The following is a 13,939-nucleotide window of genomic DNA, read 5'->3' on the forward strand; positions in this document are numbered from 1 at the left end:
TATATATATTAAGGAAGTTGTGCCCATTGTCATGTGACCAAAGTTTCAGGGTTTAGTAAATAAGAATAAGCAACAGCGATAAAATTGTTTCATCACCACCTGTACAGAAATATCCTAATTTCTTTTTATAGAAACAAAAAAAAATATTAAACATTGTGATTTACTGGTCTTTTAAAAACCCACCACTGTATAATTAAGTTTCTTTGTGTTATAAACAAAGTTTTCTCTGGTAAAGCAACATTGAGAAAATTATAATCAACAGTCTTAAGAAGTACAAGAAAAATGCACTTCATAGTTACTTCTTCATTTGCTGACATTAGATTTATGACTGGAGATAAACCACTAATTAAATGTACTAGAACAGACTTACCATTAATAAAGTGAGCTAATGATTTTCTAAAACAGTGGAGCACTAATATTTCAGTATTCTTCCTGCCCCTTCTGCACTTATATTTCAAAATGTTCACAACCTGCCTTCTTTATGAAATCTAACAGCCATAGGGTTCAAACAAACACTAAAACTTATATGGTAGATTTCGGCAAGAAAAAAAAAAAAAGGAAACGTGCTGATTTCTTTTTAAACGTTTCTGATAAGTTAATATTAATTGTATAGCAAGACTTCTCTATGCGAAGTTTATCTAGATACACTGAGTCAAGGAATCTTCCGTTTAGCCGCTTCCAAATCACTCATAGATCCTCTCAGAATCTTGGACAAGTAAAACGCGCTTCAGAGCTCGCTCCAGTCCTGGGCTGAGACTGCAGCGTATTCACGCTCGGGTGCGGTTGCGTACGTTTAAGCGCTTCCCGCTCTCACCGGTTGGGTTAAGACTTGTAACTGCCATCTGGCTCATAAATTTGGTTTCCTACTCTGTCTGGTGCCCCCTGGTGCTCATCACAACTATAATCTTACGTAGTAGCAAAGGTGGTCCAGGAAGCACTAAAGATATTTTGAAGAGAAGAATTCCATTACTGTAAACGCAGGATCTAGGTTTCCGGAGATCCGCGCCTTGGTATAAATTACATATGTGTACATATGCAAGTGTAGTAAAGAAAGGGGTGTTTTACTGAGCTACCGAGGCAGGGTATAACAAAACAAAAGAAAAATAATTTTTACTCAAATATAGAGGCAAAAGTCAACTATGTCCTCTCAAGTTTGTAATCAAAGATTAAAGATGTAGAATATCTTCGAACTCGACCTCCTCCCATGCTTGTCACCCGCCTCTCCCCGCCCCCTACACCTCCCGTTCCCGTTAAGTTTCCGGCAAAGCAAAGAGGTTCGCTCTGGTCCTGGGTTTTATTTAGTAGGCAGCCCATCTTTGCAGCCAAAGTACTTGTTTGGAAACTGGAGACGAGCATGCGGCTTTAGTTGTTGTGAAGAAGAGAAGGATGGAATATATTTTGTCTACCCTCACCCATCTAATCAACAGTGATGGTATGTGCTCTCTTCACAAAGTTTTCCGGGACTCTTCGAACTCAAGCTCTCGTTATTCAGCTTTACCTTCTTCTCCACACCCACACCCCTAGTCACAACACTAAGGAGGCTCTCCATTAAAGACGAACAACAGATCATTTTTCATTGCATGGCAGCTCTATGAGCTATCTAAGCAGAACATGACGGAAGTCTCTCATTCTCTCCTTTCTTTTCTTCTCCTTTCTTCTCTTCTTTTGCAACTGATTCCTAAATAATGATTTTGATAGCGAGCACTGAGTTTGGAACGGAATTGAGCGACCCACGATGACGCTCCCATCAGGCTTTCAGATGGGGCGGTTTTCAAAAAAAGGAACTACAATTCCCAGGAGGCACCAGGCTAGAGCAATCGCAGGGCATCACGGAAGTAGTAGGAGCGTTCCTCCCGGGTTCCTTTCACGGTTTTCACCGCGAAACTACAAATCCCATCGTGCCTCGAGCTCGGGACGCCTGCGCGAGAGCCCCCCGAGCGCGATGTGGGCGGGGCCGCCCCGGGCGGCGGGGGGCGGGGTCCAAGCGGGCTGTGTGGAGGCTTCAGACATCGGCGCCATTTAAAGCGGAGAGTTTTCCTGGGCGGACGCGCTCCTTCTGCTCGGCTATTCCGTACTCTCTTCTTCGCTGACAGAAGGCGCCTAGTGGGGTGACTGCTCTTTTTCTCTCCCTACCCCCCTTCTCCCAGTTCTTTCGGTCTCCTCTCCTCCTGGCCAGAGAAGTAGCGGAGCCCGGGCCCCGCGGTGAGCGGCCCTCCCCTCCCCACAGTTCCCTCCCTCCTCTGCCCCCGGCGCCGGCCAGAGAGGGGAAGAGGTTCGCCAGGCCCGGGGCGGGCGGGGAGGCCTCGGGGACGGGGGGGGCCGCTCCTCAGGCTTCGAGGCTTCGAGGCTTCGGCCCTCAGCATCTAGTGATGGGCGCCCTCTGAGACTGGTCCCCTCTCCGGGGCGCGTGCTGCCTGAGGCGGCGGCCGAGCGAGCAAGCGAGCGAGAGACCGACCGGGAACCCGGGCCGCGGCCCTCCTTCCCCTGCGCGGCCCCTCCCACTCCTGTGCCCCGGGCTGCCACCGCCCGGCGTCGGGGCTCGTCCCTCGCGCGCTGTGCCTCCGCCCTCAGGGCCTATCCCGCCGTGCTCGGCGGGCGGGCGGCGGCGGGAGCGTAGCCGTCTTCACTTGGGTCGCATCCTCTCGCCCGGGAGCCAATTCCGCGCCCTGCTCCTCATGACTGCGGCGCTTCTGCTGCCCCAGCCCTACCGGCCTCCGCTCGCTGCAGGATGGATGCGGACTGTGCGGCGCTAACCCCCGTGGCTCCGCTCCCTCCTAGCCCGCCGACGAGCCCGCCCCGTGAGCCGCAGCAGCCTCGGTGCCAGCAGCAGCAGCAGCAGCCGCCGCAGCAGCCGGACTCAGTGTCCCGCGTCGCCCTCGGGGCGCCTTGTCAGTGCTGAGTGGGAGTCGTCCGGTGGTTCCGAGCCCGCCGTAGGAGCGCTACCCAGCACTTCTTGGTGGCTTCTCCGGGTCACCCTTTTCCCTTTTCATTCATAAATCCGAGCCCGCATTCTTCACTCCACCGGACCGACCATGTCTGACGGTGCCGCCGAGAAGCAGAGCGGCACTCCGGGCTTCCTTACGCCTCCGGCGCCCGTCCCCAAGAATGGCTCAAGCTCCGATTCTTCCGTGGGCGAGAAACTGGGGGCCGCGGTCGCCGACTCGGGAGTTGGCAGGACGGAGGAATATCGGCGCCGCCGGCACACTATGGACAAGGACAGTCGTGGGGCGGCCGCCACCACCACCCCCACGGAGCACCGATTCTTCCGCCGAAGCGTCATCTGCGACTCCAATGCCACCGCGTTGGAGCTGCCGGGCCTCCCTCTCTCTATCCCGCAACCTAGTGTACCCGCAGTGGTGCCCCAGAGTGCTCCACCCGAGCCTCACAGAGAGGAAACTTTGACCGCCACCGTTGCTTCCCAGGTGTCTCAGCAACCCGCGGCTGCTGCCTCCCCTGGGGAACAAGCCGTTGTAGGCTCAGCCACCACGACCGTCCCCAGCAGTACCAGCAAAGACCGCCCGGTGTCCCAGCCCAGCCTCGTGGGGAGCAAAGAGGAGCCACCGCCATCCAGAAGTGGAAGTGGCAGTGGTGGCGCCAGCGCCAAAGAGGCGCAGGAGGATAGGAGCCAGCAACAGGATGACATCGAAGAGCTGGAGACCAAGGCAGTGGGAATGTCCAATGACGGTCGCTTTCTCAAATTTGACATCGAAATCGGCAGAGGCTCCTTTAAGACAGTCTACAAAGGTCTGGACACCGAAACCACTGTGGAAGTCGCCTGGTGTGAATTGCAGGTAATGCCCCACCCCCTTTTTTCTTATTCGGTAGTTTGGATCCCAAATTTGGCTCTGTTAAGCCAGTTTGTCGAGTTCACTCTTTACTTTAATTCTCTGACTCTGAGAAGGCGGGGGAGGCCGGCGTCCGAAGAGGTTGAAATTGGGAGGTTGTGGAGCTTGTAGTTAGTTAGGTGTTTGGAAAAGATAGGAAGGAACTATTGGTGTCAAGAATGATTGCTATAGGCCAGGGGTAAAGAGTCATTTAAGTACAAACTTGTGTGTTTAATGTCAGGCAGGAGACATGGAATTATTGGAAAAGGGTTTCCCCTCGTGTTGGGGATCGAAGAAGTGGGGCCTGGACAAGTGCTTTCCCACTGAGCTAAATATATCCTCAGCCTTTGGGATTTTTTTTTTTTCCCTTTAAGTAAATATCAAACCTTTTTTTCCTGTACACTTCAGTCTCTTCTAAGCCTCTGCAATAATGAACTGGCTTGTGTGTTTCCATCTCTAAAATCTGGTTGTTAGACTAAGGAACAACTTTCTTGATAGCAGCATAGACATTTAGCATAATAGATAATAAAGGCATGCCTGGAAATCCCAACTACTTACTCTAGAGGTCAAGGCAGGAGAACCTCAAGATCAAGGCCAGTTTGGCCTGGGTAGTGAGACACTGTCTTTTTTGGTTTGGTTTGGTTTGGTTTTGTATAGACAGGATTTTGTATGGCCCTGGCTGTCCTGGAACTCATTCAGTAGACCAGGCTGGCCTCGAACTCAGAAATTCACCTGCCTCTGCCTCCCAAGTGCTGGGATTAAAGGCTTGCGCCAACATCAAAACAACCACCCAGTCAGTCCCTGATTCCCAACTCTCTTCTCTTTCCCTTTAAGTGCTTTCAGAGTAGGAAGGTACATTCTATACCTACCAATATAACCACCTACAGGTGCTTAAGCCTTATGGCTAGCTGTGATCTGACACTTCATTAGTCTGTCTTCATCCTATTCAGTCCATAGTGAATAGTAAAAGTCCATGCAAAATTGTATAAGTGCTTTGAAAGTTATGATAATACCATCATTGTTGTAATATTGTTATAAAAGACTTTTGTGAGTGTCCTAAAGTATAGCCCAGACTGTCCTGAATTTGTTGATCCCTCTGCCTCAGCCTCTAGAGTATTAGAACTATAATTTAATGCCACTATGCCAGGGATATAAAAGATTTTTAAATGAAACTTCCCAAGAGTCTGAGGGATTACAGTACTTTCTTCCTTCCTTCCTTTTTTTTTTTTTTTAATCTCAGGGAAATTTTCAGGTTATAAATAAAGTGCAGGTATATGCTAGACTTAAATAGATTAGTTTGGACTACTAATTGCTTGAATTATTATAGCAATAAACAAATGTTATTATAAAGCATCTATATAAATATTGGTTTGTTAGCACTTGTTCACATACAGAATTGAGCATGTATTAGTGGTGGAAGCAGAATTTCAGCTACATCATAGATGAAAGTGCCACTACTGATTTCTTGTCAAGAAAATGGACCAAACTGAAATAGGATTGGAAAGTAACTGAAATAATCTCAGAACTTGATTTACCCAAGAATTAATAAACAACTTGGTTTCCAAATGACCCAAGGCCATTTGAAATGTGAAAGGACTAATGTTTGGAATTTGCTTCTAAATATCTAGTGAAGGTGAGCAATTACCCAGCTTCAACAATTACCAGCATATGATTGTTCACTTTAAGGTAGTCGATTAAGCTTTCTCTTCCACTTCTCTATATGCTTGAAATTTTCACTATTGGAAATGAGTGTTCGTTTTGTTTTTATTTTAAAAATGTGAAAGAACATTAACTCAGCATGTGGAAGCAAACATGAAACTGGCAAGTTCTTGAACATAATTCCTTGAGTTCAACACTTAAAATGGAACTTCTAAGCATAATATGAAGTAAAATAACCAAAAAAATTACCCCCTTGTTAATTTTATAGCGGATAAGAGTTGGAAATGTGGGGGCTGGTGAGATGGCTCAGTGGGTAAGAGCACCCGACCGCTCTTCTGAAGGTCCAGAGTTCAAATCCCAGCAACCACATGGTGGCTCACAACCATCCATAATGAGATCTGGTGCCCTCTTCTGGAGTGTCTGAAGACTGCTACAGTGTACTTACATATAATAAATAAATAAATCTAAAAAAAAAAAAAAAGAGTTGGAAATGTGACAAGTCTTTATTTATTTATTTATTTATTTATTTAATTTTTTGTGTTTTTTTTTTTTTTTTTTTTCTTTTCTTCAAGACAGGGTTTCTCTGTATAGCCTGGCTGTCCTGGAACTCACTCTGTAGACCAGGCTGGCCTGGTCTCGAACTCAGAAATTCTCTGCCTCCCAAGTGTTGGGATTAAAGGCGTGTGCCACCACCACCCGGCCATGACAGGTCTTTTTAAAAAATTACTTTTAGCCCGTCGTGGTGGCGCACGCCTTTAATCCCAGCACTTGGGAGGCAGAGGCAGGCAGATTTCTTAGTTTGAGGCCAGTCTGGTCTACAAAAGTGAGTTCTAGGACAGCCAGGGCTATACAGAGAAACCCTGTCTCAAAAAACAAACAAACAAAAAAAAAACAAACAAAAAAATTACTTTTAGTAGGTTTATTTTGTTTTTTTGAGATGGCTTTTTTTTTCTTACCCTATATTGTGAAGGCTCATTGTGTACTCCAAGCTGGCCTTGAATCCTTGATTCTTATGCTGTAGCCTCTGGAGTATTGGTATTACAAGACCATGCCAGACAAACTTACCTTCATTGTTTGTTTGGTAAACTTGTCAAAATATGCCTCTCCTCCTACTGGGCAGTCATACTCAATAATTTAGATGTAACTGATTACAGGAATTTTTGTACCAAGGATCTATTACTGATCCAGGAATTCAATTCTTCAATTACATTTATTTATCTATTTAAGATTTATTTATTTATTATATATGAGTACACTTTTGCTGTCTTCAGACACTCCAGAAGAGGGTGTCAGATTTCTTTACAGATGGTTGTGAGCCACCATGTGGCTTTTATAAATGTGTGCTTTTACTTTTTAATTTTTATTTATTTTTAAAGAATTATTTATTTTATGTATATGAGTGCACTGTTTCTGTCTTCAGACACACCAGAAGAGGGCACCAGATCCCATTACAGATGGTTGTGAGCCACCATGTGGTTGTTGGGAATTGAACTCAGGACCTCTGGAAAGAGCGGTCAGTGCTCTTAACCGCTGAGCTATCTTTCCAGCCTATATCATTTTGTTTTAGATCAAAATATTTGGGTTCAAATTAAAGGTCAAACCTAAGGATAAGTAAAGCTTTGAAAAGAAAAGGAAAAAAAAGTACCCCTTTGACATTAAATGCACACTTCCTCCACTCCCCTTTTACTAGGGATTGAACCAAGTCTGGAATGAGTACTGTGTTCCATTAAATTAAAAATCTGATTTGCCCAGAATATCCTTGAACTGCTTTTATCTCCCTAGCAGTGTGATTTTAAGTATGTACTACCATGCTTGCTTTAACATTTTTAGTGTATTAAAACTAAGTGGGCCTTGGGAAATAATAGCTCATTAGGTAAGGACCCCTGCCACTAAGCCTGATGGACAATATAGCACCCACATTGTGGAAGGAGAGAGCCAACTTGTGAAAGTTGTTTTCTGACCCCTGCACTCTTGCTGTGGTCAGAAAACAACTACATAAATAGATGCAAAATTGGATAAAATCAGGCTGTCTCTCCCACCTACATGTTTGTTAAATAAGGACCTGAAATCATAGGGCATTAAGTAATTTAGCTTTGGTTAAAAAAGAACAAACATTAAAATAGTTATGATAAAGTAATTTGGAAGGTATAGAAGACAATTACAAATTATACCTGGTAGCAGAGGCCTATAATTTTAGTTATTCAATGAGGCTGAAACAGTAAGATCACAGGTTCAAGGCCTGTCTAGGTAGGCTACAGAGTAAGTTTTAGGTCAGCCTGAACAACTAAATGAGACCTTAACTCAAAACCAGAGTCAGAAAGAGAAGAGAGCTGGGGATACAGTTCAATGGTAGAGTACTTTAGTGCAGTGTTAGAATATTTGTTTAACAGCCACAAAGTTCTGGGTTCAGTCCTCAGTATCACAAAAGGTAAAGGAAACAGCTGTGGTTACCAAAATAAAACTTGCCAGCCAAATTTCTGGCATAGATATGCTCTTCAGGGCCTATCCCATCCTAAGGAGTTTTTGGCAGTTGTAGCTTATCTGAGAGGGAGAATCATTATCTTTTATCATGTTGTTCCCAACTGGTAGGTTTCTCATGAGCAGTCACAAATCCATGCAACAACAAATTGGATTTAATAGGCTATTTTTAAAGAGTCAAAGAGTTGAGTATGTGTTGGGGACATATAAAAGGACTTGGAGGGGAGAAAAGGTGGTGGATATATTTGTGTATACATGTTAACACTCTGAAGAATAAAGAAGAATTTAAATTTTTGTTTTTTAGAAAGGCCAGACTGTCGTGCTACATGCCTTTAGTTCCAGCACTTGGGAGGCAGACACAGGCTGATCTTTTGAATTTGAAGCCAGCCTGGTCTACATAGTGAGTTTCCAGCAAATCCAAGACTACACAGAGAAACCTAAAAACAACTGATCAAATAAAACAAAAACAAACACAAAACCCCAAACTACATTTGTAGTCTCAGTAGAATGCTAATTAGTAATACTAATTTCAAATGGAAGTTATACTAATTCTATGTAGAAGTGGCTGTCAGGATTTCTAAAGTTCTCTAATAAATGATAAATTTAATTTTTATCACTTCATATGGGGATCTAGACTTTGGAGGATGAATGCGTGGAGTGTACAAATCAAACTTCCTATTAGGTTATTTTTAGAGTCACAGTATGTGTAGCTATCTACCAAATTGTTTTAAATAATAAATAGGTAATATTTTGATACCACAGTCTTTTGTTTTTTGTTTTTTTGTTTTGTTTTGTTTTTTTCCAGACAGGGTTTCTCTGTGTAGCTCTGGCTGTCTTGGAACTCACCTGTAGACCAGGCTGGCCTCGAATTCAGAAATCCGCCTGCTTCTGCCTCCCAAGTGCTGGGACTAAAGGCGTGTGCCACCACTGCCCAGCTTGATACCACCAGTCTTTAAGTAATGACTGAGAACTTTTAAAACTCTTAATTCCTTTATCAGGATCTATTAGGCAAAAAAGCACTTTAATATGGTCAGCTGTGCTGGTGGAAAAATGTTTCTAGGGTGTTTTGTAGAGTTGACACTTTTGGAGGCTGGGATAGTTTGTCTGAGCATGCTTATTAGGAAAGCATTAGACCTAGTAATTTACTTATTTCTGACATTTTTCTCATAGGTTGTCTCTAAATAGTGAATTTCCTTGAAGCTCTATATATTGATGAGTTTTTTCAGCTTTACCTAAAAAGAGAAGTAAAAGTTACAATTTTTATTTACACTTCAGTCCACTTAATGCCTATATCTTAAAGTTATGGTTTGAGTTCCTAAGTACATGACTTTTTGGGTGGTTTTGTTTTTGTTTTGTTTTTTTGTTTTTAAAGATTTATTTATGATAGTTGTGAGCCATCATGTGTTTGCTGGGAATGAAGGTTGCTCGATCTGGCCTAAATATATTTATTATTTATTTACTATAATATATCTATAATAATATTTATTTATTTATTTATGTTTGTTTGTTTGTTTGTTTGTTTTTAAACAGGGTTTCTCTGTGTAGCCTTGGCTGTCCTGGAACTCACTCTGTAGACCAGGCTGGCCTGGAACTCAGAAATTCGCCTGCCTCTGCCTCCCAAGTGCTGAGATTAAAGGCATGGGCCACCACTGCCTGGCAATTTATTCCTTTTGCTAGCTTTAACTCATTGAACTGAATCATTTGATTGTTTTGGTTTTTAATTTTGAGATAAGGGCTTACTTTGTGCCTGAGGCTGACCTAGAACTCACTGTGTAGCTTAGGCTGGTCTCAAAACTCAGAAACAATTAGAAACAATATGATTTTTGCTAGGTAAGATTGGATTTAAGATGTATGTTAACTTAGTATGGTGGTGCAAACCTGTAATCCTAGCTGCAATCATTTAGCAGAGCCTGGATTTGAATGCAAGCAATATATTTTTTAGGAGGCTGAAATAGTAAGGTCTAATACAAGTTTAGGATTAGCCTGGCTACAGAATTACAGATACACTGTTCTAAACAAAACAATCCCTAAAATACATATTTAGTGCTGTATGTAGGAAATAACTGTTCTAGAGAATTGTAATTAGTTGACTTCTTAAAATGGTTCTTTTTCACAGTCTCAAGAATTTAAATTTGTCATATTTCTGTAATTTCCTTTTTTTCTGACCCAAATTAACATAGTTATTCCTAGTCTAGGAACTTGGAAAGAGATTTTATTGTATAAAAAGACAAGTGAGACTATAATGTTAACCTGGTGACTGATTTCATTTGTTCACATTAAAAATTCAAGTGCAAGATCCTGGTCATGTGAAATTTACCCTAATTCATACTTTGGTACTTCCACAACTGGGCTTCTGTATTCAGAATTTAAGTTGTGTTGTTATTTGCTATTTCTGGTAGCTTTAATTTTTTTATTTTAGATCAGTGGTTCTCAGCATTATATTATAATTCATAACAGTAGCAAAATTACAATTATGAAGTAGCAATGAAAATAATTTTATGGTTATAACATAAGGAACTATATTAAAGGCTTGTAGTGTTAGGAAGATTGAGAACCAATGTTTTAGATAATACTGATGGCAGAAGAAATGAAATAATTTCTGAAAATACTTGAAATAATAATCACTACTGTTTAGTAGATTTTTGGTATGTCAGGCTTTTTTGTTTTTTTGTTTGTTTTTGTTTTTTTGAGACAGCATCTCTGTGATAACCCTAGTTGTCCTGGAACTCCTTTATAGACCAGGCTGGGCTGGAACTCATAGGGATCCACCAGCCTCTGTGTTGGCATTAAAGGTGTATGCCACCATATTCAGCTTTATTATTTTTTATATTAATATATTTTCATTAACTTGAATTTTAATTGCTATTTTTAAAAAATTTATTTATGTATATGAGTACACACTGTAGCTGTACAGATAGTTGTGAACCTTCATCTGATTGTTGGAAATTGAATTTAGTACCTCTGCTCCCTCCGGTCGGCCGGGTAGTTTGTGAGCCACCATGTGGTTGCTTGGATTTAAACTCAGGACCTTTGAAAGCACAGTCAGTCCTCTTACCCGCTGAGTCACCTCACCAGCCCCCTTAATTGCTATTTTTTAAACATGGGAAATATCTGGTCTTTTAGAAATAGATGAGGTACTAGGTGGTGGCCGCACACACCAGCAAAGGCAGGCATATCTCTCTGAGTTTGAGTCTGGTCTACAGAGTGAGTTCCAGGACAGCTTGGTACCCAGAAAAATCCTGTCTTGAAAAAAACAAAACACACACAAAAAAAAAAAAAGGAAGAAGGAAAGGAAGAGGTGAAGCTTAGTATGATCTCAGTTTTGGTTTGAAGAGGCCAAATTGTCAAGTGAACAAAATTAAAAACTAGGTTGCCAGCAGGACAGTGGTTTCAAACGCCTTTAATTCTAGATATAGAGGCAGGTAGACAGACCTCTGAGTTCAAGGCCTGCCTGGTCAAAACCCTGTCTCAAAAACAAAAAACAAAACAGAAACAAAGCTTAGGTTGCCAGTATTCATTTCATACCTGTAATTCCCAGCACTTGGGAGGCTGAGGCAGGAAGATTGCTGTGATTTAAGAGTCCAGCCTCTGCCTTTAATCCCAGCACTCAGAGTCAGGTGGATTTCTGAGTTCGAGGCCAGTCTGGTCTACAGAGTGAGTTCCAGACAGCCAGGGCTACTCAGAGAAGCCCTGTCTCGAAAAAACAAAAAACAAACAAACAAAAAACAAAACAAAAAAAAGTCCAGCTTGGGCTACAGAGTGAGACTCTGCCTCAAACAAAGTAGCTCAAACTTGGTCCATAAATATTAGGTATGATTCTACAGCGTCTTTTTTTTTTAAAAAGATTTATTTATTTATTGTCTGTAAGTACACTGTAGCTGTCTTCAGACACTCCAGAAGAGGGCGCCAGATCTCGTTACGGATGGTTGTGAGCCACCATGTGGTTGTTGGGATTTGAACTCTGGACCTTCGGAAGAGCAGTCGGGTGCTCTTACCCACTGAGCCATCTCACCAGCCCGTCTTTTTTTTTTTAAAGACTTATTTTTTTATTTATATGTATATGAATATACTGTTGCTATCTTCAGACACACCAGAAGAGGGCATAAGATCCCATTACAGATGGTTGTGAGCCACCATGTGGTTGCTGGGAATTGAACTCAGCACCTCTGGAAGAGTGCTCTTAACCTCCGAGCCATCTCTTCAGCCCCAGCCCCATACAGTGTCATTTTTATGTTGTCCTTTTGAGGTTATTTATGAACATTCCACACAAAGATATATATATATATATCTTATAAGTGTGTATATATATCTTATAAGTATATATATATAATTAAAATAATAAAAATAAATAATTGAGAGTTTGTGAGATGACTCAGCAAGTAACACTGCTTGCCACCGAGTCTGTTGACCTGAGTTTGATTCCAGGGACTCAGTAGAAGGAGAAAATGGAATCCTGAAAGTTGTCCCTTGACTTTCACAAATGTATAGGAGCATATATGCTTCAGTGCATCTATGTCCTTCAGAGGGCAGCTTTTAGGATAGTTCTCTTCTTTCATTAAGGGTTCCAGGGGTGGAACTTTGGGTTGTCAGGTACTTTTACCACTGAGCCATCTGACCAGCCGATTTAAAATAGCAAGATTTTAAGTAAATTCTGCTATACAGAAAGTTTTGAATTATTGTTTTAGTATATTCTTGTTTTTTATTTTTAAACAAAAAGTTTAAATACTCTACACACACGTAGTACTAAATTTAGGCTTTATTTAAGAGTGCTTGCAAAGTGAATTCTTTATAATTACCGAGGAAAGGTAATTAAAAATTACTGACAGTTACTTGCTTGCCTAACACCACTGTATAAATTATTTGTAACTTCACAGCTGCACTACAGGGCAGATAGTATAGTTTTTTGACTTTTATATTTGAGGAAACAAATTCAGGTTTAACCACTTGTTTAAGACCATTGACATGCTCAGGGTTTGCTGGTACGGCCTATAATCCCAGCACTAGGGAGGCAGAGACAGGTAGATCTCTGAATTCCAGGCTAGCCAGGGGTACATAATGAGATCTTATATCTTAGTACTTGTTCTTTCTACTAGAAAGTACTTTCTGGAAGAAATCATTTTGAATCTACTGGAATTCTAAATCTTGTTCCATTTAGCAATTATTTTTAATGTCACACATGTTATACTTCTTCCTGAAACAAATCTCCATTTAAATTGCCTTTTAGGCAATGTTTACATTTAGATGCTAGAAGGTTTATTTTACTAATTTAATGTGCTTATAAATTTTTAGATATTATAGATATTGGTTATTGTTGAAAATACTCTGTCAGGCTTAAGTGTTTAAAGAGAAATATTTCTGACAGTCATTGTGAGATTATTTTGTGGAAACAGGATGTTTCTTTACTTTGAGTAACTTCATGTAACTAAAGTTTTGCCTTCAAAGTAGAAAGATTTTGTCATTAAATACTTGTTTTGCTTTTAAAACAGTAGCTCTTTATGTAGCCCAAGCTGACCTTGAAGTCATAATTTCTTGCTTTGCCCTCCTTGGTGCCAGAATTATGAGTGCTTAATGCCTGGCTTCATCAGTATCTTCAATATCCTTACTAACACTTCTGATATTCTCTGTACTAGGCAGTGGAATTGTTAATTTTGTTAGAACTGGTTTTAGTATTTTTAAGGAAAATAGGGATGAGTAAATTTCATGACTTAGCATTTTGGGTTTGCATTACCCGAGTCTTTCTTGCTTCTAGGTTTTGCTGTATTTCCCATAGGCCATTAGAGAACATTCAGGTCAGGTGCAGCACTGCAATCTCCAATGAAATAGAAACAAAACTGTTCTTTCCTGTCTAGTTAAGTCATCCCAGTCTGATTGGGCACTATCATGGGGTTACTGGGAGGTCTCACCATTGGAGTAATGGATATCATTGGTATGTGGCCTCTCATGTGAAGCCTCATTCCAGGATCAAGTTCTATGGACAT

At 41.5% G+C, this 13,939-nt stretch overlaps 1 protein-coding gene across 17 annotated transcripts in view; it reads left to right on the forward strand.

Moving 5' to 3' along the window:
- Window positions 1-1,994: 1,994 nt before the first annotated feature.
- Wnk1 (WNK lysine deficient protein kinase 1) overlaps window positions 1,995-13,939 on the forward strand; it is a 122,732-nt gene continuing 110,787 nt past the window's right edge. For 8 of the 17 annotated variants that reach the window (XM_085840029.1, XM_085840031.1, XM_085840034.1 and 5 more), the window contains exon 1: window positions 1,996-3,791. In XM_085840029.1, coding sequence (XP_085696155.1) covers window positions 3,033-3,791 — 759 coding nt within the window. In that variant the 5' untranslated portion in view covers window positions 1,996-3,032. Of the gene's footprint in view, window positions 3,792-13,939 lie in introns of all 17 variants that reach the window. The other 9 variants (XM_085840033.1, XM_085840045.1, XM_085840038.1 and 6 more) reach the window with 2 other exon arrangements.

Source organism: Mus caroli, unplaced genomic scaffold (assembly GCF_978045245.1).
Source record: "Mus caroli unplaced genomic scaffold, Mus_caroli_1 scaffold_7, whole genome shotgun sequence".
Lineage (NCBI taxonomy): Eukaryota > Metazoa > Chordata > Mammalia > Rodentia > Muridae > Mus > Mus caroli.